Source organism: Piliocolobus tephrosceles, chromosome 15 (genome assembly GCF_002776525.5).
Source record: "Piliocolobus tephrosceles isolate RC106 chromosome 15, ASM277652v3, whole genome shotgun sequence".
Classification (NCBI taxonomy): domain Eukaryota; kingdom Metazoa; phylum Chordata; class Mammalia; order Primates; family Cercopithecidae; genus Piliocolobus; species Piliocolobus tephrosceles.
This window is the reverse complement of record NC_045448.1, coordinates 74,128,479-74,153,932: the sequence shown is the minus strand read 5'-3', so window position 1 is coordinate 74,153,932 and position 25,454 is coordinate 74,128,479. Positions and strand designations below refer to the sequence as shown.

Below are 25,454 nucleotides of genomic sequence, written 5' to 3'. Positions count from 1 at the left end.
GAAGTTTAAAAAGTTGAGAAAAATGAATATAAATTCAAATATTTTTATTCCATACTCCACTGAACTGTTTGGCAAGCATCCTTCTTTGGAGAGCACGTCTATTGATACTTGAAATTTTCCTCTTGGGTTAAAGCAATGGCCTACATTTATTGACCCCTTGAGATCTCCCTTATTAACACCCTAAACTAAGGAATGCAATAATGGCCTTATAGGAGGATACTCTTTATTGCACTGTGGTGCCTTCTTTAAGAAGACAGATGAGATAAATTTATCTTAGGTCTCTGTATCAGAAATATCTGATGTTTCTAAAAATTTTGTTCTCTTTTTATATTAAAAAATGAATGTAAGTGATCACAAAATTCTAGCAACACTAAGTGCTAGAAAACATAAAGCCAAATTTATAGCTCTTTTCTAGCGACCACATCCACATGGCTTATTTATCTTCCTTCTGGCTTTGATTTGTCTTTCCATTATTCACATTTCCTTATTTACTCATTTTTTAAAAATCATATTGTAGCTCAACCCAGCTTCAATTTTTTAAATCAACTCAATTCTTCGATTACAAAAAAAAAAAAAAAAAAAACCTGTATTATTTACGTGTTTGTCTGTGTGTGTTTAAAAGAACCTCAAATATATTTCTTGAAAGACAGAGAGGAATGAATTAAAAAAAAAAAAAACCCAAATAAACATAAACCCAGCAATATTGTTCAGGATAGAGATCATTCTAACCTCAAAGCTCCCCCATTTCAGGGGTAAACTTCACAGATTCTGAAGGATCTAGCAGCAAAGCCCTTCATTCAAAAGGGAATACGTAAATGAATGTTGATGAAAATAATGACAACTCACAATAGCACTGTACTACACTTTCTCACTCTTTTCCAGTTGTAAGAAATGGTATAGAGAGGAAAGGGCAAATGGCTTGTTTTTTTCACCTGTGTGCAAAGCTTAACTAAAAAGTCCATGAAGAGGGCAGTCACATTGCCAGATGGAATTTGTAGCCATGTACCTGGATGCGTCTCCTTCTGGTGTGCTCAGAAGTCACTAGGGGATGACCTGTATTCAATACTTTCTTGCTGTGTTTGCTCCGCTTCTCAAGGTATCTCCTCTGTTGGTTGGTGATGCTGCTATATAATTTAATTCGTCTGGGTGACAAGCATACTCTTTCATGGCCAAAAGCTTGAATCAACCGGGCAGTGTCAATAGTGGAAACAGAGCTACTCCTTTCGTGCAGAGCCACTTCTCTATCTGTTTGGGTCAATATATCTGATTCGACAGTAGAAGTGGTGCTGGAAAGGATGTTGGTGGTAGTATCTGTGAGCAGCTCACTCTCCTCTGAGGGCCGACAATCCGAAGAAGTGTTGCTTATATAATTAAAACCTGGCTGTTTACTCAGAATATATTTATCAAATTTAATCTGTTCAATTTTAATTTGATTAGACCTCCCAGCTCGATGATGAGAAAGCACCTTGGTTTTTTTAAGCTCTCCTGTGTTTTTATGGCTTTTCTCTAGGCTTTTAAACCGCTTCTTTTTCTGAAGCTTATTTATCTGCTGTTGTCTACCTCTCCATTCCTTCATATCTCGCTCCCCTCTGCTATCATCATGTGTACTTTCTGAGACCTGGAGAGAATGTGTGATTGGATTCTGAAGAATTTTAGCCAAACGATCAAGTCGGTCCACCAAGGATAGTTCTTTCCTGTCACCCAACTCGGGTTGTCTCTGTTGCCTCTGTCGGTCCCGATACTTGTTCCACAGTTCATTCAAACTCACAGTGTGTTGAGTTGTTTGCTCTGGGGTGACCTTCTGATCCCTTTTGGGATCATTAATTTGCCCACTATATTTTGGGTAATCTCTAGCTTGACTTTTAGTAGTATCCGTCACCTCTTTGTTTCCCAAATTCACATTGATGCTGAGGCTCTTTATTCTGGTATAATCTGTCTTAGTCTTGTCCATGTTTTGGTAAGGAAGAGGAAGACAAATGTGTTCTCTATGTTTGTCTGGATGATGCTGAAAGAAATCTTTCCAAGAATGTCTCATGAAAACACTCCTTCCCAAAGATTCATGGCAAACATCTTGATCACTTGGTAGGTGTACGGGATGATGAATATAAAACTTCGCCGACCTGAAGACAGAATGGGTAGTGTTTTCAAATTCTGAATGACACTCAGACTCTGAAAAAGAGAAAAAAAAAAAGATTTTGAAAGAACTTAAAAATATTAGCATTCTGTTTAGAAATACTATTCACAATTCTTTAGATATATAACAAAGACTAAAGGAAAGAACAGTTTATATAAGGTATCAGAAAATTCAATGCCTGCACAAAAGACTCATGCCTTGTTCTTAGAAGCCTCGCTGGTACAGTAAAAGTTTAAGAGACATGAATTTTGGCCTGGGCTCTGCCACTGACCGGCTATGGGACCTTGAGGAAGGCACTTCATTTCTCCAGATCATAAAAGCAACTGCTATATGTATTTACCACCTGTTCTGTGTAGGGTGTTATGATATATGCTCTATATCTGTTTTTTTAATTAATCCTGCTATTAAACCTGCGAGATAGATATTGGTAACCCCATATTCAGCTAAGAAACCTGACACTTCATTTTCATAATCAGTAATTAAATGGATGATTTTTTTTAAAAACCCTTTTTACATGTTTTACAGCCTTTTGAAATTCCTTTTCTGTGGACCATCTTGACTTTTTTCCAAAATTTTTTTTTATTGTGGTAAAAAACACATAAAATTTACCACTTCCATCTTCACTTTTTGACAACCACCACTTTATACAAAAAAAGGGCATTTTTAGATGTAATATCTTACAATTATCTATGGTTTGAATGTTTGTGTTCCTCTAAAATTCATGTTGAAACATAATCCCCAATACAATAGTATTAGGTAGGAGGTGATTAGGTCATGAAGGCTCCACCTTCATGAATGGGATTAGTGTCCTTATAAAAGGGCCTGAAGGATCCTCTTTGGCCTTTCCCTGCCTTCCACCACGTGAGGACAAAGCAACAAGACACCATTTTGGGCTCTCACCAGACACCCAATCTGCTGGTGCCTTGATCTTAGATCTGTAGAATTTTGTTACAGTGGCAGGAAAGAGCTAAGACACAATCATAAGCCCTAATTCTAATCTCCACTATGACATCAAAACACTGTTTTAGAGTTCTACATCATGGGCAGAAACAAAGATACACACATGCAATGATGGGATCCTTTTCACCCACACTATAGATTACTGGCAAGCAGAGTTTTCATGAAATACTCTAGGAATCCCTACGGATTTTCCCTGAGTAGAGTGGGTCACACAGGGCCTGCATTTATACCTAAAGTATGTAGACTACACAATTTTAGAATTTTCTAGCAACATTTAAAAATTGGGAGATTTCATTTAGATACTACAGGTTCTTGAGATTGCAGTTTCTGCACTGAACAAATACAAATATATAATTCTAAATTAGTGGCTACAAAGAACAAAAACAAGGTGATGTAAGAGAAATTTAACTGGGAAATGGTAGCTAGAGAAGATTTCTCTGAGGAGGATGAGATGTGAAGTAAAAATGAGAGCTAACCAAACAAACAGGCAGAAGAACATTCTGGGCTGAGGGATCACTTTCTGTGGATGTCCTGAGTCAGCTGCCACCTATGCCAATCCACCTGCTCCCATAACCCTTCTGGATACAGAGACAGCACCACCTTTCCCATTCTTTTAAAGGCAAGTTCCTCCACTGCTGCTCTGGAGCCCAACTCATCTTCCCTTCCAGACCTTGCTTCCTTTCCCTATCATATCTCTCTTCTATCTTTCAGGTTCTCCCTCTCTACTGAATCATTTCCAATGGCTTGAAAAAATTGTTTAGTATGTACGTTTAGAAAATCCTCACATCTTCCTACAGGTACTGGCCCATTTCTCCGCTCCTCCTCATAGCCAAGCTTCTAAAGAGGAACCTATTTTCCTCTCTTTTACCTCTCTCCCTACCCCAATTCACTCTTCAAATTACTGCAGAGTACAGCCATACTCCTGGACTAAAACTGCTCTTGCTAATATGATCAATGACCTCAATGTATGGCCAATTCCAGGAAATGTTCTCATTCTATATTCTCTTTCTAGGTAATCTCATCTCTCCCTCTGGCTTTTAGTATCATTTTCATGCTGTTACCTGTTTTCAAATTTACATTTCAAGCTATGATTTCTCTTGAGTTCCAACTAATATACATGATATATCCACTTGGATGTCACAGCCATCTAACTGAGCTCTATTCTAGCCTCCTTGACAATTGTACCTCCCCTGGTCTTCCACATCTCTGTAAATGGCACATCATCCTACTGCCCAAGCCAGAATCTGGGAGTTATTCTTGATAGTTCCAACTCCCTTCTCTTCCTGCTCCTGTCATTAATCCTTCACCAAACAATCACATCTATTTCTATTTCCTGTCACAATACTACAAGTCTCTAATAGGTCTCCTGTCCCTTCTTGTACTTTTCCAATCTATTCTTCAAATAGTGGCCAAAGTAATCTTTTAAAAATGTAAACTGGACTTGTCACTTTCTATTTAGCAACTTTCAATGACCTTCTCTTACACTGAGAACAAAGCCCAAACACCTTAACAAGAAGTACAAGTATACATAACTTTTCTCCCCCATTTTGTACCACTCTTCCTGATAACCAGACTTCAACCATGCTGGCCTTTCCCCTGTTTCATCAAATAGCATGAGCAAAAGCATAAAAGTAGGAAAGCACTGAGGCAGTAAGGGAGAGTATCAATATTCAGCATGTATGGCTTATTCCATTTATAAAGCAGAGGCAAGTAAGGTACCAAAGGTTATTTGGGGCCAAATTCTATAGGGTCTGGAACATTAGGCAAAGGACTTTAAATTTTATTCTTAAAATAAATGAAGAGACGCTATACCATTTTGAACAGGGGAGTAACATAATTACGGCTGTATTTCAGGAAGGATACCTTGGCAACAGGATACATAAAGCAAAAATTTGAAGGGCTATCTAGAATTCATTAAAGCAGTAAGTAAAACAATAAGGAAATAGATAACATTGCTCTAAAATGTTTATTTCCTAATATCAGTATTTTCAATGAACATAGTCCTCCCAGCCTGGGACTGAAGTAAAATATAGCGAGAACAGTAGAAAATAAGCAAGCTGAAGCCTGGGCACGGTGGCTCACACCTGTAATCCCAGCACTTTGGAAGGCCAATGGGGGTGGTTTACTTGAGGTCAGGAGTTCAAGACCAGCTTGGCCAACATGGTGAAATCCCATCTCTACTAAAAATACAAAGATTAGCCAGGTGTGGTGGTGCACACCTGCAATCCCACCTACTGGGGTGGCTGAGGCAGAAGAATTGCTTGAACCCAGGAGGTGGAGGTTGCAGTGAGTCAAGATTGTGCCACTGCACTCCAGCCTGGGCGACACAGTGAGACTTCATCTCAAAAAAAAAACAAAAAAAAAAAAAAAAAAAGAAAGAAAAAAGAAGAAAAAGCAGCAGCAGCAAGCTGAATTCCTTAAGTATAAAGGGCTTTATAGAACAACAGGATTAGATAATCACCATCATCTCATGGCACTTTGTTAAGAGTAAACATCAAAAAAGTTGAGGTAGTTATTTACTTCTGATAATTGAATTAATTTTATAGATAATATTTGCAAAATTCTCCCCGAATATATAAAAGTACACTGAAAATATGATTTACTGCTTTTCATTTATTTTTAAATATTTCTTTCATACTAGAACTGCAGACTTTTAAAAATTAAACATGCAAAATATTCAAATAATGCAGACAAATTTAATATGAAAAGTAAAGGTCTCCCTGTTATCTCTGAACCTCCTAGTTCCACTTTCTGGTGATAACCAATATTAAACAAGTTTTCTTACAGAAAAATTCCTGCCAAGTAGAGTAAAACTACTTGTTCAAAGCAAGATTTTGTGCATCTACAAACATTTTACTTTACCAAAATTTAACTAAATATTTAGGTTGTTTCCAGTAGTTTATTCTTCCAAAGCATGCTGCGGTGAACATTTGTCTGTGTGTTTATGTGTAACTTTATTTTTCTGGGTACAACTTTATCTGTGTATCTGTAATTCCCTTAAATGGAAGTCTGGGTGAAAAGGGAATATTTATTTCAACATTAGTTAGATATCATCCAGTTGCTCCACACTTTCAAAAATGTTGTAACAAATTTGCACTTCTAATAATAGTCTTACAAGAGTACATTAATGTTTCCCCATGTACTCAACAATACTAGGGATAATCAAATCTTTTCATCTGTGCTATTATGACAGGTAAAACAAAATTTGTGGTTTAGTACATTCTTTACTGAGATAGTTAAGTATTTCTTCATATCTTTAATGGCCATTTGCATTTCTTTTACTACAAACTTTTTGTTCAGGTCCTTTGTTTTCCTTTTAGGCTGTCATTGATTTGTAAAAAGCTCTTTGCATAGCAAGAAAAGTAGACCCTTTTCTCAGTTTCTCAATTTTTTAAAATTGTTTTCCCATTTTTCATTTATAAATTGATTTTTCATCATGATATTTTCTAACATGAAGACATTTTAATTTTAATATATACATTTATCAAATCTTTGGCTTTATGACTCCAAGATTTTGTCAGACCTTGACAGTCTTCTGCTCAAATTTATTAGAAAAGTCAGATAACCAGAACTTTTATGATCTCTCTTTTTTATACTTGGATCTTTTATACTTGGATTTTGGTGACGGGAGTAAAGAAGGGCTACTACTAAAAATTCTCACCATACTGCAAATAGCTAGCAAAGTGTCTTGTCATTATGTGTTCAATAATCCATCTTTTTCCAAAAGGAGCTGAAATGGTACCTTTATCATAGAGTAAGTGCCCACTGTATTTAAGTATTTTCACTGATGTATCAGTCTCTTGTCCCAGTAGCATTCTTTTACTATGGTCATTTTAATACCCTGTAAAGTGTAATACTGTGATATAATAAATACATATTTTTGCCTTATCCCTAGCTCCTGGCCAGAACTACTAAAACTCTTGTAATTTCCATTTAGGAAAACGTGATAACAGCAACAGGGGCATCTTTTATTATATATTTGGTTTTCGTACCTGGCTGTTGAAACAGTTCAGGAGTGAGTGATAAAGGTTCAAGGAGGGTCTGTTATTCAAAACAAGTTACTTTTGATCGCATTTGAGTTTATGTTAATAAGGTGAATTTTGGAACGCCCCTAAGGATGGGAGGCCTGTTTACCAAGGGAACAACCATATGTTTAGATGGCTGAAACTTCCAGCCCCAACCCCCCATCTCTGGGGAGGGGACAGGGACTGCAGGTTGAGCCAATCACCAATGGCCAATGATTTAATCAATATTGCCTATGTAATGGCACCTCCATAAAAACCCTAACAGACAGAGTTTGAAGAGTTTCACATTTGGTGAACACAGGAGAAGCTGGGAGGGTGGCAGGCCCACAGAGGACATGGAAGCTCTGTGCACCTTCCCTATACCTTGTGCCCATGTATCTCTTCATTTGGTTGTTCATGTATATCCTTTGAAATAACTTTATCAAAAATCAGGAAATGTAAGAAAATGTTTCCTACGCTTTCTGAGCCATTCGAGCAAATTACCAAACCTCAGGAGGGGGTCATGGGATTCCCCTCACCACCCCAATTTGGAGCTAGTTGGTCAGAAGTATAGGAGGCCAAGCCATGCAAAAACAATTCCTAAGTTTTAAATTGCACATCGTTGTGAGTAGTATAATGAAACCTCTTGTCATTCTGCTCCATCCCACTTTGTCCAGCATGTCCATATGTTTACACTACCTGCCCCTTAGGCACTTCATAGCTGTCTGGGTTATCAGAGTGACTGTCATGATACTGCAGTACCTGTGTTCAAGTAATCCTAATTGTAGTTAGTAATAGCCCCAAAGTGCAAAAGCAGCAATGCCAGCAAATTGGTTATGCCAAAGAGAAGCAGTAAAGTGTTTCCTTTAAACAGATGAAATTTCTTATTTATCATCTATCTATCCACCTGTTTTAATGTCAGAATGCATTAATTTTTTAAAATAAATTTTTAATTTTGGAATAATTTGGATTACAGAAAAACTGTGACAACAGTACAGATGATTCCCTATACTCCATACCCAGTTTCCCCCATTACTGCCTTACATTAATACAATATATTTAATGAATCAATCAGTAAAATTACATCATTATTAACCAAAGTCCATACTTTATTTGTGTTGCCTTGTTTTGTACATACTGTTCTTTTTCTGTTCCAAGATCCCATCCAAGATACCACATTACATTTAATTATCTTGTCTCCTTAGGCTTCTCTTAGGTCTGTGAGAATTTCTTAGGCATTCCTTGTTTTTCATGACTCTGACAGTTTTGAGAAGTACTGGTCAAGTATAAATGTCCTTCATTTGAGTTTGTCTCATGTGTTTCTCATTAGACTAGGGTTATGGGTTTTTGGGAAGAAGATTTCAAAGTTAAAATGTATTTCTCATTATGTATTAAGGGTACATACTATCAACATGACTTACCACTGTTGATAATGATCTTGATGACCTGGCTGAGTCAATGTTTGCCAGAATTCTTCACTATACAGTTATTCTTTTTCCCCCTTCCCATAAAAATACACTCTGGAAGGAAGTTACTATGTGCAACCCATTCTTTAAAGAGTGGGGAGTCATGTTCCACCTCCTTGAGGGTGGAATGTCTACATACATTATTTAGAATTCTGCACAGGAGACTTGTCATTTTTCCCCATTTATTTATTAAATCATTTACTTGTATCAATATGGACTCACAGGTATTTATTTTATACTTTGGTTATGATCCAATACTACTGCTATACTGCAGAAATTGCCCAGCTTTGACCACTGGGAAGTTTTTTACTTGGTTCCTGTGTTCCATTGACATATTCCCCATCCCTGTACATTTTTTGTTTGTTTGTTTTTCTTTACTTTCTGACACCACAAAAAGGTTCAGGCTCATCTAATATATTTCCTGTCCCAGTCTGAGAAACAGGCATTTTGCCAAGGAATCCTAGAAATTTGTCATTATGGGTCTCATTTCTGTTTCTTGTTGTTGATACTGTTTCTACTAATAGTACCTTGACTATGAGCTTGGCATTTTAGGGAATATTTTGAGGTCTGGGTTGAAGTTTCTTCAGAGAGATGTGCATTTGCATCCGACAGGCATGTGAGTTTGCAATACCAACCTACTGCCATTTTTAATTAAATTCTGGGCTTGAGATTTTTCAGAACACACATGTAGTTTACTGCACTAATAAATTATACCAGTACAAAATTACTGACCATAAACCTGTGTGAATACTAGTTTGTGGTTATAAATTCTTAGGATAAATTTTGTCTTCTCTCCCCAAACTCATCATCAAGGTTGAAACAGGCAAAGTTTTCTTACTGTCCCCTTCTACATGGACGTGTTTATCTTTCATTATTATAGTAAGAGTGTAGCCCACTGAAGGCCTGCTTTACATGGGAATTTCCTTTAACATTTTTCACTATGGGCAGGCCCTAAGTTTCATGTTACATCCCCAACTTAATGGTCCCATTTGTATGAAAGTCCAGAATAGGGAAATCTACTGAGACTAAAAGTGGATCAGTATTTGCTTAAGTCTCAGGGTTTCTTTTTTGAAGTGAAGAAAATATTCTAAAATTGATTATGGTGATGGTTGATTGCACTTATCTGTGAATACAGTAAAAACAATTGAATTACATATTTGATTTTTATTTTTTTTGCGACAGTCTTGCTCTGTCGCCCAGGCTGAAGTACAGTGGCGTGATCTCGGCTCACTGCCACCTCTGCCTCCCACGTTCAATTGATTCTCCTGCCTCAGCCTCCTGAATAGCTGGGATTATGGGCATGTACCACCATGCCCGGCTATATTTTGTATTTTTAGTAGAGACAGGGTTTCGCCATGTTGACCATGCTGGTCTTGAACTCCTGATCTCAACTGATCCACCCACTCCAGCCTCTCAAAGTGCTGGGATTATAATCATGAGCCACTGTGCCCAGCCTGAATTACATATTTTAAATGGGTAAATTAGATCTGAATAAAGCTGTATGAAAAAATGTTCTATGGTCATTTGGAAAGGGTTTTTTTTAAAGTTTAAACCATATAGGCTTATGCACGCATGCACACACATGCACACACCCATATACACCCCAGATCAACTTCATTACTTGTATTATTCCCAGGCGTTTTTAAACTTCACTTACAAAAAAAATTTTCATCTCCCCGAGGTGTCATAAGCTAATTATGTGTGTTCAAGCTCCCCAGTATTATTTTGTATTTGTTCATTTCTCTTTGAAGGTTTCCTAGGGTTGTCTGTTTTATATTTTTCTCCCTACAAGCAAATTCCACCTTCCAATCCCCCCTCCGCCTTAAGCACCTTTTGCCTCACAATCTATGCTAAGAGTTGTTTTCATATAATTCCATACCTTCATTCTTTTTCTTTTTTTTTTTTTTTGAGATGGAGTCTTGCTCTATCGCCCAGGCTGGAGTGCCGTGGCACGATCTCAGCTCACTGCAAGCTCTGCCTCCCAGGTTCACGCCACTCCCCTGCCTCAGCCTCCTGAGTAGCTGGGACTACAGGTGCCCACCACCATGCCCAGCTAATTTTTTTGTATTTTTAGTAGAGATGGGGTTTCACTATGTTAGCCAGGACGGTCTCGATCTCCTGACCTCTTGATCCACCTGCCTCAGCCTCCTAAAGTGTTGGGATTACAGGCATGAACCACTGCACCCGGCCCTCCATTCTTTTTTAAGGCAACATAAATTTCCTTATTGATTGAGCTCCTGGTTTTCATTTTATGAATTTTTTATGCTAAGCTATTTGATGTTTAAAGATTTATGCAAAATATTCTCATTGTGGATTGCAAATCAGTATAAAAATATATCTCTTCAATTCCTGCAAAACTTTTGGTGAATTTAACCTCATCTATATTAATGTCCCCAAATTTCTTTTTGATACATATCTAAGTTTTCTTTTTGCTTTCCACCTTTCTCAGTCATTTTACTTTTGATATGTTTGTTATATAGCATGGAACTGAGTTTGTTTTTTAATATAATCCAGTAAGTTTTTTTTTTAATATAGGTGAATTTAGTTTACTTATATGTCGACTTGCACGCTTTGCCGTCTTTCATTTTATGGCAATTTTTTGTTTTTGTTACAAATTTGCTGTTTTCTTTCTCCCTCCCTTTACCTCCATGCTTACCACTCCTGTTTTTCTAAATATTTTGGATGTTTTATAGTTTAATTTTAACTCTTTTAGGGGTAAATTATATAATTTTTTTTTTTTTGGAGACGGAGTTTCGCTCTCATTGCCCAGGTTGGAGTGCAATGGTATGATCTCAGCTCCCCACAACCTCTGTCTGCCGGGTTCAAGCGCTTCTCCTGCCTCAGCCTTCCGAATAGCTGGGATTACAGGCATGCACCACCATGCCTGACTAATTTTGTATTTTTAATAGAGATAGAGTTCCTCCATGTTGGTCAGGCTAGTCTCAAACTCCTGATCTCAAGTGATCCACCCACCTCAGCCTCCCAAAGTGCTAGAATTACAGGCGTGAGCCACCATGTCTGGCGTATAATTTTCAACACTATACTTACTTACACATGCATTTTTTGATTTTACAACTTTAAAGGTAAAGTTTGCTCATTTATACCTCCTTTAACCTCCCTATCCTCTGCCTGTCCCCCTATCTTATAGCTTTTTCTACTTGTTTTTTCTGTATGGAGGCCTGCATGATTCATTCTTTTTCTTTAAAGTTCAGTACTATTGCAAACATACATCTCAGTATTGAACACATACAAAATTTTCCTAGGACTTGGTACACCCTTTTAAATTGCAGGTTCAAGCCAGGTGTGGTAGCATGTGCCTACAGTCCCAGCTACTCTAACGGCTGAGGTGGGAGATCAATTGAGCCCAGGAGTTTGAGGCTACAGTTAGCTACAATCACACCACTGCACTCTAGTCTGGGCAACAGAATGAGACTCCATGTCTAAAAATACATACATACATATATACAATTTTAAGTTCCATTCTTCCTTATATCTTTATTTTTCTAATAACTTCTTTAGAGGCAACAACAGATATCATTGTATTGGATTTTCACTGTCAGTCCTCAAATTCCACCATTTTTTTTCTAATCGTTTTCATCTCTTTCTTCTAATTGGTATTTTTTTTTTAAATTTCATTTTGTTCTCCTATCCCCTAAATCTCCCTTTTCATTTCATATTCTGTCAATTTTTATTTCATATACTTCATGTCTTCTAAAGTTATTCAGAGTGTAAAACACTTAGAAAAAAATTTATCTTCTAGAGTATGCTTTTACAGATTATATTTCCATCTTTCTTTTGCAAGCTATGTCTGCCACACTAACCCCTGCAAAGTTGCAATGTTCTATTTCTACATCTTATGTATTGTTTTTGTGTGTGTGACAAAAAGTATGACATTAAATTAACCATCTTAGCCATTTTTTTATAAGTTTATTTATTTATTTTTATTTATTTATTTGAGACGGAGTCTCACTCTGTCACCCAGGCTGGAGTGCAGTGGCCGGATCTCAGCTCACTGCAAGCTCCGCCTCCCGGGTTTACGCCATTCTCCTGCCTCAGCCTCCCCAGTAGCTGGGACTACAGGCGCCCGCCACCTCGCCCGGCTAGTTTTTTGTATTTTTTAGTAGAGATGGGGTTTCACAGTGTTAGCCAGGATGGTCTCGATCTCCTGACCTCGTGATCCGCCCGTCTCGGCCTCCCAAAGTGCTGGGATTACAGGCTTGAGCCACCGCGCCCAGCCAGCCATTTTTAAGTGTACAGTTCAGTAGTGATAAGTATACTCACATTGTTGTGCAACAATCTCTCTTTCATCTTGTAACACTGAAACTCTATACCTACTAAATACTAATTCTCTGTCCACCCTCTCACAGGCCTTGGCAATCACTGTTCTACTTTCTGTTTCTACAATTTCAGCTACTTTAGATATTTCATATTGAGGCAGGAAATTAAAGAAAAATAAAATTAAGAAGAAAGAGAAATAAGTTTTCCTGCATTAGGCTGACTTGTCCCAGAGGCAGCAACAGGCACAGCCCAGACCCAGGAAAAGTCTTGATAATATTATCTAATGTGCTCTGGAGACTCTCGCAGCACCCCCTCAACACAGGGAGAAGAAAAAAACAAATTTTCCTTTGTTTTACGGAATGAATTTATAGATTCCTGTTCTCTGTAACTAGTGACTTCAAGTATTCTGTTTTATCTAAGAAGTACAATAAAGGTCATGAGAAGCCTGAGTAGGCCTGAACTACAGCTGCATGGGTACCATAGTGAAGGTTATGGGATAAGCCCGTGCCTAGGCAAACCTAGATAATGGACATCTAGGTTGCATAGCAACAGTTATGTGCAATCCTGAGTTTTGAACCTGTTACAATTTGATTAACTGTCTTTGTCCTGCCTCTGTATCCCTGCTTTCATGCCACTGTAAGCTTGCTTCAAGCTAGCCCACCCCCTTTTGTGAAGTGTGTATAAAACTCAAGTGCTGTCTTTGTTCTGGGCCCTGTCTTTGGATGTGAGTTTGCTGGGCCTGAGTGCACTCAATAAAAGATTCTCCTATTTAAACCCAAGGTCTCTCTCATCCTCCTAAATCCCACAACATTTGCAATAAACCATATAGTATTTATCTTTTTGTGACTGATTTATTTTGCTTAGTATAATGTTCTTGAGGTTCACCTACCTTGTATTATATGATAGGATTTCCTTCTTTCTTAAGGCGACACAATACACTACTGTATGTATGTAACGTACTTTCTTTATTGACAAATAATTCCCATTTTGTTAATACATTCATCCGTTGATGGACATGTGGGTTGCTTCCACCTTTTATTATAAATAATGCTGCAATAAACTTGAGTATACAGGTATCTTTTTGAAGTCCTGTTTTGAATTCTTTAGGTTATATGCCCAGCAGTGGCAGTGGGATTGCTGGATCATATACTAATTCTTTTTTATTATTCTGAGGAACCTCCATACTATTTTCCATAATAGCTACACCATTTTACATTCCTACCAACAGTGAACACGGGTTTCAATTTCCTTGCATCCTCACGAACATTTGCCATTTTCAGTTTTTTTGATAATGGTCATCCTAACAGGAGGGAGTGATAACTCACTGTGGTTTTGATTTGCATCTCTCTTATGATTAGAGAGAGTGGGCATCTTTTATATGTTTGGTATGGCATTTGTGTATCTTCTACTGTCTATTCAAGTCCTTTGCTCATTTTAAAATAAGTTATGTGTTTTTAAAAATAAGTTGTTTGGGTTTTTTTTGCTGTTGAGTTGTGTAAGTTCTTTATATATTCTGAATATTAATCCCTTATCAGATCTATGATTTGCAAATATTTTCTCCCATTCTGTAGAATGCCTATTCACACTCCTGTTTACTTTGGCATGCAGAAGTTTTCAAGTTTGATGTAGTTTCATTGGTCTATTTTTGCTTTTGTTGTCTGTGTTTTTGGTGTCACATCTGAGAAATCACTGCCAAGTTCAATGTCCTGAAGGTTTCCCCTTATGTTTTCTTCTGGGAGTTTCAAGGTCTTACATGTATGTCACCAACCCTTTTTGAGTTAACTTTTGTATATGGTATAAAGAAAGGGTTCACTTTTATTCTTTTAAATGTGGATATCCAGTTTTCCCAACACCATTTGTTGAAGAGACTATCCTTTTCCCATTGTGTAGTCTTGGCAATTGTCAAAAAATCATTTATTTTCTATATTCTTGATGTAAGCAGTTGAATCCGGACTATTTCCAAAATCCAGAATGGGTAGATAGTTCCTTGACTCTTTTCTCTCCTTATCTAGGCTATTGCATCTTCCTCTAAGAGGTAAGGTTTGACAGCTAGGTAGCAATGTCTTGTGTTCTACATGCTTTTATGTCAGAAAAAGGGGCCATGGACAAACGTAAATAAATGTGATATTATTGTAATTTTTTAAAAGTTTGGGCCGGGCGCGGTGGCTCACGCCTGTAATCCCAGCACTCTGGGAGGCCAAGGCGGGTGGATCACGAGGTCAGGAGATCGAGACCATGCTGGCGAACACGGTGAAACCCCGTCTTTACTGAAAATACAAAAAAATTAGCCGGGTGTGATGGCGGGCGCCTGTAGTCCCAGCTTCTAGGGAGGCTGAGGTAGGAGAACGGCGTTAACCCGGGAGGCAGCGGGACTTGCAGTAAACGGAGATCAGGCCACTGCACTCCAGCCTGGGCGACAGAGCGAGACTCCGTCTCAAAAAAAAAAAAAAAAAAAAAGTTTATATTGATGGTCTCACTGTCTTTGCTATACCCTTCTGGAATGGCTTTAAGGTTGTCTCTGTTTGGGGACTGAGACAAGATGCTTCACTTCTAAAACTATCAGCCTTAGGTATTTATTTATAATCCTGTTTCTAAGTTGCTAATATCTTTTCCAAAAAGTAACAATTACTTTACAAATCTATATATACAGCAACCTAATAGTAGCATCAAAGTACTTTACACAAGAAAATTTTTAAAAAAGGAACGGAATTTTTGTTTAATCATGAGGCTATATTCTCATCAGAATGAAATGGAAACACACTAACACTGACCCCCATATACACACACACTCACACACAACCCAATCCCATTACCTTCAATATTGATCTGTAGGGATTCTTTATTGCTTGTCCAGGCTTCCTTGGGAACCGTCCTCTTCCTATGGATTTCCTCTTTCTGTGTAATGGCTTTAGTGTCTGGCGAGTTCTTAATTTCTGGGTCTTCTACTTGAGCTGAGTGCTCTGCAGCAGCAGCATCACCGGAATCTACGAAAGGGACATTAACACACTATACAGACAGGAACTGGACATAAAATATTTTTAAATGTCTCTCAAGTATGTATTATGTGAAAGGCTTTGTTAGTGATATTGAATAAAAAAGATGACTCAGAAATGCACTTAGAAAATAATTGAAAATTGGGGCAAAAAATTACATACGTAAACAGATATACCATAAGAAAGAGTCAGAAAAAGAGGTATCGGTATTCAAAGAAAGAAAAACTAATTGCAGGTGGAAGTACTACAGAACTCTAGACAATTGATTTTGGCATTAGAAGAGAGCTAAGATGGGATACACATTAAGATGGAAAAAAAGGAGGTGACTACGTAACAGAAGAATGGTGTCAGGAAAGTAACTTAACATCTAAGAAACAGAACAAGTATATAGCATTAGATTATATAATTTATAAGGAAAAGAGGTGAGAACTAGTGTTAGAAAGTTGTTTGGGAGTGGATTCTACAGTTCTGGAAGACAGTGCTAAAAGAGTTTAGATTTTATCCTTACAGGCAATGAAAACTAAAGTTTTTAATTAGAAGATTAACATGATCAAAACTGTTTTTGGAACATTCATTTAGTTATAGTAAAATGGGGTAAAATTCAGAAGTGTTGCCCAGAATACAATCTAACCTTTTAAAACAAGCAACACCTAAAGAAGAGAAGCAGCTGATTATGTTCTAAAATGTTTTAGTTTACAATTGTGGCAGAAACTATTAATACTATCTGTCCTCTAATATCCACTTTCCTTTTCCTCTAAACAGAACCCTAACTTTAGCTGGGCACATTGTTTTTAGAATAACAACTCAATTTCCCAGCTTCCCTGTTACATGTGACCATGTGTCTAAGTCTGGCCAATAGAATGCAAAAACAATGGTACATATAGCTTCTGAGAAATATCCTTAAAGGAAGGAATGAGATTTTTCTTTTCCTTTCTTCCTGCTGGTTGCAATATGGGCTGATGGCTACAGCTTAAGAATGAAGGCCAAAAATGTCAGAGTAACAAGAGAGCAACAGCTTTGTTCCGATACTCTGGAGTACCAGGTCAACTCTGGATGCTTAATTCTGGATTTTTACAAAAGAGAGAAAATTTTCTGTCTTCTTTAAGCCTATGTTATTTTGCATTTGTTTTCCTCTCTCAGAGCCAAAACTAATCCTAACGTAAATACACTATGAGGGTTATTTAAATCAGCATAATCCCTCTGAAGTAAAGTAACTGATAGGGAGGAAGTAAACAAGCTGAATTCCTAAATAAAGGATCATGTAGAAAAATGGTATTAGTGGGTCCATGTCTCACAGAATTGAGAGATTTTTATCAGCAGAGGTAAAAAGTCCATTAAATGAATTTCTGGAAAATAGATTAATTTGTTTACTATATCCAAAAGATCTCCAGAAATATCTCAAAGAACTTTAAATATGTCCATTTTACCTGCCAAAGTATATAATAAATACAGCTAAACATACCTTAACTATTTCATATATATGCAAGATAGAAAAGAGCTGAAGACAGCAAGAAGAGAATAGAGAATATATTTCTATTTCTGTTCTTAAGAGAATAGTCTCATTTTAGAAGACCAGAAGAAAATTACATGCAGACAATCCAGTTTAGCTACCTGCAGTATCTTTCTGCAAAGATTCTTTTTCTTTAGCCTGGGCAGCCTCAGTCACTGCCCTTGTACTGTGGATCTCTTTCTGTTTTTTGTCTGACAGGTTCTCATCCCCAGTGATTAGCACTTGAACTGAGGCATCTGGAATAACGACATCATTTGATTTCAGAAAAGGAAAGATAATAAACACAACAGACAAGTAATCCTCCCCTCAAATTACAAACAAATCCCCAAATTCATTTATATATTAGGAAAAAAGTACCTCTTAGGCTCCATCTGTGTAAAAACTGTGACATGAATTGAAAATTTTTTCGTATTTTACTGTGTAAAACAACAGTTTAAATAAAATAACATTCTACAGCTGGGCGCGGTGGCTCACACCTATAATCCCAGCACTTTGGGAGGCTGAGGCGGGTGGATCACTTGAGGTCAGGAGTTCGAGACCACCCTGGCCAACATGGTGAAACCCCAACTCTACTAAAAATACAAAAACTAGCAGGTGTCGTGGTGCACACCTGTAGTCCCAGCTACTCAGGAGGCTGATGCGGAGAATCACTTGAACCCAGGAGACGGAGGTTGCAGTGAGCCGAGATCGTGTCACTGCACTCCAGCCTGGGCGACAGAGTGAGACTGTCTCAATAAAATAAAATAAAATAAAATAAATAAAATAAAAAAAATTCTAAATAAAATCTGTTCCTTGATGGTTTGATGAAACAGTAAAAAAAGCAAAAAAACGAAAGATCAGGTACGTTTTTTCAAAGGAAAAAAGATGTGAACAATGCTTTCAAGTTATCTGGCCTATTCAAAGTGTTTACCACTTATGGAGTCAATTTTTATATTTCATATAATCCAAGAAAAACACTTTTATCATCTAGATTTTATATACAGCATTCTCATATAATTTTTAAAAAATTTCATGCAGTTATAGCCTTTTAAACTTATCTAATACTATTTCTCTTTTCCTTTCTGTTTTTCTTGATCATTTTTGATTTTTATCTGTAAGTATATTTTTCAACAAAAAAGTCAGAAAGGGAATAGAGATTGCTAAAAATGCAAAGAACTAGTTAACTCTTGCTACCTCTTTTAAATTCATACATTTTTCTTACTTCTATTACTTTGATCCTCCTAATCTCTTTTATCTAAATGTCTTCTGAAATTTTTAGATTAAAAAATGTTTTAATGTTAAAAAAAAGTTTTAATGTTAATAAAATATTTCAGGCATACCAAAAGTATAGGCAACAAAATGAACACCAAAGCATTTACCATAGGGCTTAAGAAACACTACGAATATAATGTTCCTGTGTAAGCTGTTCCCAATGATGCCATTCCCACTTCTCAGTAGCAGCCTTTATACCAAATTTAGAGTTTATCAATATCAAGGACGTTTTGTAATTCTTTATCACATTGCATATATTAATCAACAATGCACAGCATTCTTTTGCAAGTCTTTAAACCTTATATGAAGGGTACAATACTGTCTGTACCTTTACGCACCATGCCTTTTTCACTCAATATTATGATTTTGAGATTTAGTCAATTAATGTATATCTCTGATTCTCAATGTTATGTATTATTCTATTGTATTAATATATATGAATATACCTCTGTTGATCAACTTAAGGCTATTTCCTATTTGAAAAGCACTGCAATGAACATTCCTGTGAAATGTCTTTGCAGGTAGCATGCATTATAAATATCTTCTCCCAGGCTGTTTCATGTCTTTTCATTGTTTGATATCGTTTATGCAAAAAGTTTTTCATTTTTAATTATGGCATACTTATTATATTTTTCCTTTAGGGTAGGTGCTTCGTGTGTCCTGTTTAAGAAACCTTCTATTATCACATGGTCATAGGACAGACCATCTAAATTCTAAAAATGTAGTTATCCCATTTACTTTTAATATGCCTGGCATACTATACATTTCTGTTTAGTGTGCAGCAGTGATTTACCTGATTTTATTTTTTCCAGATACATATTCACTGGTTCAAACTCTATTGAATAGTTCCTCTTCATCCTTTCTCCACAGATTGTTAGGCTATCTCTGTGTATGTTAAGTTTCCACATTCATGGATATGTTTCTGGGTCACCATCCTGTTTCATTTTTCTTTGTTTATTCCTTTGCAAATGATGTCTTAAACAAGCTACCCATGTAATAAGTCTTGATGTGTGGTATGGCAAGATCCTTTATTTTATTCTTTAAATATACTTTTTTTGATTTTCCATAAATATTTTAGAATCAGCCTGTCAAGTTCCATGAAAAATCCTACTGGAATTCTGAGTAGCAATGCATTTAATTTAGAAATTAATTTGGTGACATCTTTATTATCATAATTGTATAATTTTCCAACTATTTAGGTCTTAATATATTTCAATGTAGATTTATTTATTTATTTATTATTATACTTTAAGTTCTAGGGTACATGTGCATAACGTGCAGGTTTGTTACATATGTATACTTGTGCCATGTTGGTGTGCTGCACCCATTAACTTGTCAGCACCCATCAACTCGTCATTTACATCAGGTATAATTCCCAATGCAATCCCTCCCCCCTCCCCCCTCCCCATGATAGGCCCCAGTGTGTGATGTTCCCCTTCCCGAGTCCAAGTGAGCTCATTGTTCAGTTCCCACCTAGGAGTCAGAACATGCGGTGTTTGGTTTTCTGTTCTTGTGATAGTTTGCTAAGAATGATGGTTTCCAGCTGCATCCATGTCCCTACAAAGGACATAAACTCATCCTTTTTTATGGCTGCATAGTATTCCATGGTGTATATGTGCCACATTTTCTTAATCCAGTCTGTCACTGATGGACATTTGGGTTGATTCCAAGTCTTTGCTATTGTGAATAGTGCCGCAATAAACATACGTGTGCATGTGTCTTTATAGCAGCATGATTTATGATCCTCTGGGGATATACGCAGTAATAGGATGGTTGGGTCATATGGTACATCTAGTTCTAGATCCTTGAGGAATCGCCATACTGTTTTCCATAATGGTTGAACTAGTTTACAATCCCACCAACAGTGTAAAAGTGTTCCTATTTCTCCACATCCTCTCCAGCACCTGTTGTTTCCTGACTTTTTAATGATTGCCATTCTAACTGGTGTGAGATGGTATCTCATTGTGGTTTTGATTTGCGTTTCTCTGATGGTCAGTGATGATGAGCATTATTTCATCTGTCTGTTGGCTGTATGAATGTCTTCTTTTGAGAAATGTCTGTTCATATCCTTTGCCCACTTTTTGATGGGGTTGTTTGTTTTTTTCTTGTAAATTTGTTTGAGTTCTTTGTAGGTTCTGGACATTAGCCCTTTGTCAGATGAGTAGATTGCAAAAATTTTCTCCCATTCAGTAGGTTGCCTGTTCACTCTGATGGTAGTTTCTTTTGCTGTGCAGAAGCTCTTTAGTTTAATTAGATCCCATTTGTCAATTTTGGCTTTTGTCGTCATTGCTTTTGGTGTTTTAGACATGAAGTCCTTGCCCATGCCTATGTCCTGAATGGTACTACCTAGGTTTTCTTCTAGGGTTTTTATGGTATTAGGTCTAACATTTAAGTCTCTTGTGATAGTTTGCTAAGAATGATGGTTTCCAGCTGCATCCATGTCCCTACAAAGGACACAAACTCTTCCTTTTTTATGGCTGCATAGTATTCCATGGTGTATATGTGCCACATTTTCTTAATCCAGTCTGTCACTGATGGACATTTGGGTTGATTCCAAGTCTTTGCTATTGTGAATAGTGCCGCAATAAACATACGTGTGCATGTGTCTTTGTAGTAGAATAATTTATAATCCTTTGGGTATATACCCAGTAGTGGGATGTCTGGGTCATATGGTACGTCTAGTTGTAGATCCTTGAGGAATTGCCATACTGTTTTCCATAATGGTTGAACTAGTTTACAATCCCATCATTCTTAGCAAACTATCACAAGAACAGAAAACCAAACACCGCATGTTCTCACTCATAGGTGGGAACTGAACAATGAGTTCACTTGGACTCGGGAAGGGGAACATCACACACTGGGGCCTATCATGGGGAGGGGGGAGGGGGGAGGGATTGCATTGGGGAGTTATACCTGATATAAATGATGAATTGATGGGTGCTGACGAGTTGATGGGTGCAGCACACCAACATGGCACAAGTATACATATGTAACAAACCTGCACATTATGCACATGTACCCTAGAACTTAAAGTATAAAAAAAAAAAAAAAAAAATTTAAGTCTCTAATCCATCTTGAATTAATTTTCGTATAAGGAGTAAGGAAAAGATCCAGTTTCAGCTTTCTACTTATGGCTAGCCAATTTTCCCAGCACCATTTATTAAATAGGGAATCCTTTCCCCATTTCTTGTTTCTCTCAGGTTTGTCAAAGATCAGATGGCTGTAGATGTGTGGTATTATTTCTGAGGACTCTGTTCTGTTCCATTGGTCTATATCTCTGTACCAGTATATCTCTATACCAGTACCATGCTGTTTTGGTTACTGTAGCCTTGTAGTATAGTTTGAAGTCAGGTAGCGTGATGCCTCCAGGTTTGTTCTTTTGACTTAGGATTGTCTTGGCGATGCGGGCTCTTTTTTGGTTCCATATGAACTTTAAAGCAGTTTTTTCCAATTCTGTGAAGAAACTCATTGGTGGCTTGATGGGGATGGCATTGAATCTATAAATAACCTTGGGCAGTATGGCCATTTTCACGATATTGATTCTTCCTATCCATGAGCATGGTATGTTCTTCCATTTGTTTGTGTCCTCTTTTATTTCACTGAGCAGTGGTTTGTAGTTCTCCTTGAAGAGGTCCTTTACATCCCTTGTAAGTTGGATTCCTAGGTATTTTATTCTCTTTGAAGCAATTGTGAATGGAAGTTCATTCATGATTTGGCTCTCTGTTGTCTGTTACTGGGGTATAAGAATGCTTGTGATTTTTGCACATTAATTTTGTATCCTGAGACTGCTGAAGTTGCTTATCAGCTTAAGAAGATTTTGGGCTGAGACAATGGGGTTTTCTTAATATACAATCATGTCATCTGCAAACAGGGACAATTTGACTTCTTCTTTTCCTACCTGAATACCCTTGATTTCTTTCTCTTGCCTGATTGCCGTAGCCAGAACTTCCAACACTATTTTGAATAGGAGTGGTGAGAGAGGACATCCCTGTCTTGTGCCAGTTTTCAAAGGGAATTTTTCCAGTTTTTGCCCATTCAGTATGATATTGGCTGTGGGTTTGTCATAAATAGCTCTTATTATTTTGAGGTATGTTCCATCAATACCGAACTTATTGAGTGTTTTTAGCATGAAGGGCTGTTGAATTTTGTCAAAGGCCTTTTCTGCATCTATTGAGATAATCATGTGGTTCTTGTCTGTGGTTCTGTTTATATGCTGGATTACGTTTATTGATTTGCGAATGTTGAACCAGCCTTGCATCCCAGGGATGAAGCCCACTTGATCATGGTGGATAAGCTTTTTGATGTGCTGCTGGATCCGGTTTGCCAGTATTTTATTGAGGATTTTTGCATCTACGTTCATCAGGGATATTGGTCTAAAATTTTCTTTATTTGTTGTGTCTCTGCCAGGCTTTGGTATCAGGATGATGTTGGCCTCATAAAATGAGTTAGGGAGGATTCCCTCTTTTTCTGTTGATTGGAATAGTTTCAGAAGGAATGGTACCAGCTCCTCCTTGTACCTCTGGTAGAATTCAGCTGTGAATCCATCTGGTCCTGGACTTTTTTTGGTTGGTAGGCTATTAATTATTGTCTCAATTTCAGAGCTTGCTATTGGTCTATTCAGGGATTCAACTTCTTCCTGGTTTAGTCTTGGAAGAGTGTAAGTGTCCAGGAAATTATCCATTTCTTCTAGATTTTCTAGTTTATTTGCTTAGAGGTGTTTATACTATTCTCTGATGGTAGTTTGTACTTCTGTGGGGTCAGTGGTGATATCCCCTTTATCATTTTTTATTGCGTCTATTTAATTCTTCTCTCTTTTCTTCTTTATTAGTTTTGCTAGTGGTCTGTCAATTTTGTTGAACCTTTAAAAAAACCAACTCCTGGATTCATTGATTTTTTGGAGGGTTTTTTGTGTCTCTATCTCCTTCAGTTCTGCTCTGATCTTAGTTATTTCTTGTCTTCTGCTAGCTTTTGAATGTGTTTGCTCTTGCTTCTCTAGTTCTTTAAATTTTGATGTTACAGAGTGTCAATTTTAGATCTTTCCTGCTTTCTCTTGTGGGCATTTAGTGCTATAAATTTCCCTCTACACACTGCTTTAAATGTGTCCCAGAGATTCTGGTATGTTGTATCTTTGTTCTCATTGGTTTCAAAGAACATCTTTATTTCTGCCTTCATTTCGTTATGTACCCAGTAGTCATTCAGGAGCAGGTTGTTCAGTTTCCATGTAGTTGAGTGGTTTTGATTGAGTTTCTTAGTCCTGAGTTCTAGTTTGATTGCACTGTGGTCTGAGAGACAGTTTGTTATAATTTCTGTTCTTTTACATTTGCTGAGGAGTGCTTTACTTCCAATTATGTGGTCAATTTTGGAATAAGTGTGATGTGGTGCTGAGAAGAATGTATATTCTGTTGATTTGGGGTGGAGAGTTCTGTAGCTGTCTATTAGGTCTGCTTGCTGCAGAGATGAGTTCAATTCCTGGATATCCTTGTTAACTTTCTATCTCGTTGATCTGTCTAATGTTGACAGTGGGGTGTGGAAGTCTCCCATTATTATTGTATGGGAGTCTAAGTCTCTTTGTAAGTCTCTAAGGACTTGCTTTATGAATCTGGGTGCTCCTGTATTGGGTGCATATATATTTGGGATAGTTAGCTCTTCCTGTTGAATTGATCCCTTTACCATTATGTAATGGCCTTCTTTGTCTCTTTTGATTTTTGATGGTTTAAAGTCTGTTTTATCAGAGACTAGGATTGCAACCCCTGCTTTTTTTTGTTCTCCATTTGCTTGGTAGATCTTCCTCCATCCCTTTATTTTGAGCCTATGTATGTCTCTGCATGTGAGATGGGTCTCCTGAATACAGCAGACTGATGGGTCTTGACTCTTTATCCAGTTTGCCAGTCTGTGTCTTTTAATTGGAGCATTTAATCCATTTACTCAACGTAGTTTTCTAATTTTCTCTTAAAATAGTTTTACATGCCCTTTTAGATTCATTTCTAAGTACCATATTGCTTTTTAAAAGATAACTTTTTAATTGTACAGTGGAAAATATGGGGGAAAATGTGCACATATAGAGCTCTGTGAATTACAAAAACTAAGTGTATATAACCTTATCCAGGTTAGGAAATAAAATCTGGCTAGAAACTTACATGCTCCCCTCATTCTTCCTTCCATCTCCCCCATGCTGAAGGTAACACCTGATTTTAAATATAACAAATTCATTTTGAATATTCTTCAACTTTTTATAAATGGAATAATACAGCACATACTCTTTTGTGACTTGCTTTCTTCTCTCAAGTTGTTTGCAAGATTCATTAAGTGCTGTCACATATATTTACCTTCACTTATTCTCACTTGCTAATCAGTATTCAATAATGTTAGTACGCCACAATTTATCCATTCTACTGGATAAATACTTGGCATTTGGGTAGTTTCCAGTTTGGAGCTATTACAAATACTGCTGTGAAGAATATTTGTGTATGTTTCTCTTGGTGCTTGTATGCATCCCTATCTGTTGAGTATAGAGTTAGGAACAGAACAGCTATGCCATAGGTTCTGCTTTTGTGGAACTTAGTAGATAATGTCAAACTGCTTTTCAAAGTCATTATACCAATCCACACTCTCATAGCAATGAATTAGTTCTGCTTGTTCTACTACATTCTTACCAATACGGTATTGTCTTTTTCATTTCAGCCAGACGTCTTAGTAGGTATATGGAGCTATCTTACTGTGATTTTAATTTACATTTCCCTGTTGATTAATGAAGTGAAATATTTTGCACATGTTAATTGGCTGTTAGATATTCTCTTTTGTAAAGTATCTATCAAAGTCTTTTGCCCATTTTTCTATTGGGCTGAATTCCTTTTTCAT

At 37.1% G+C, this 25,454-nt stretch overlaps 1 protein-coding gene across 5 annotated transcripts in view; it reads right to left on the bottom strand.

Moving 5' to 3' along the window:
• ALMS1 (ALMS1 centrosome and basal body associated protein) overlaps nt 1–25,454 on the bottom strand; it is a 220,513-nt gene that overhangs the window by 36,166 nt on the left and 158,893 nt on the right. For all 5 annotated transcript variants that reach the window (XM_023223966.2, XM_026456443.2, XM_026456446.2 and 2 more), the window contains 3 exons: nt 17,447–17,581; nt 15,656–15,826; nt 1,007–2,169 (listed from right to left, as the gene is read on the bottom strand). In XM_023223966.2, the coding sequence (XP_023079734.2) occupies nt 1,007–2,169; nt 15,656–15,826; nt 17,447–17,581 (1,469 nt within the window). The remainder of the gene's footprint in view (nt 1–1,006; nt 2,170–15,655; nt 15,827–17,446; nt 17,582–25,454) is intronic.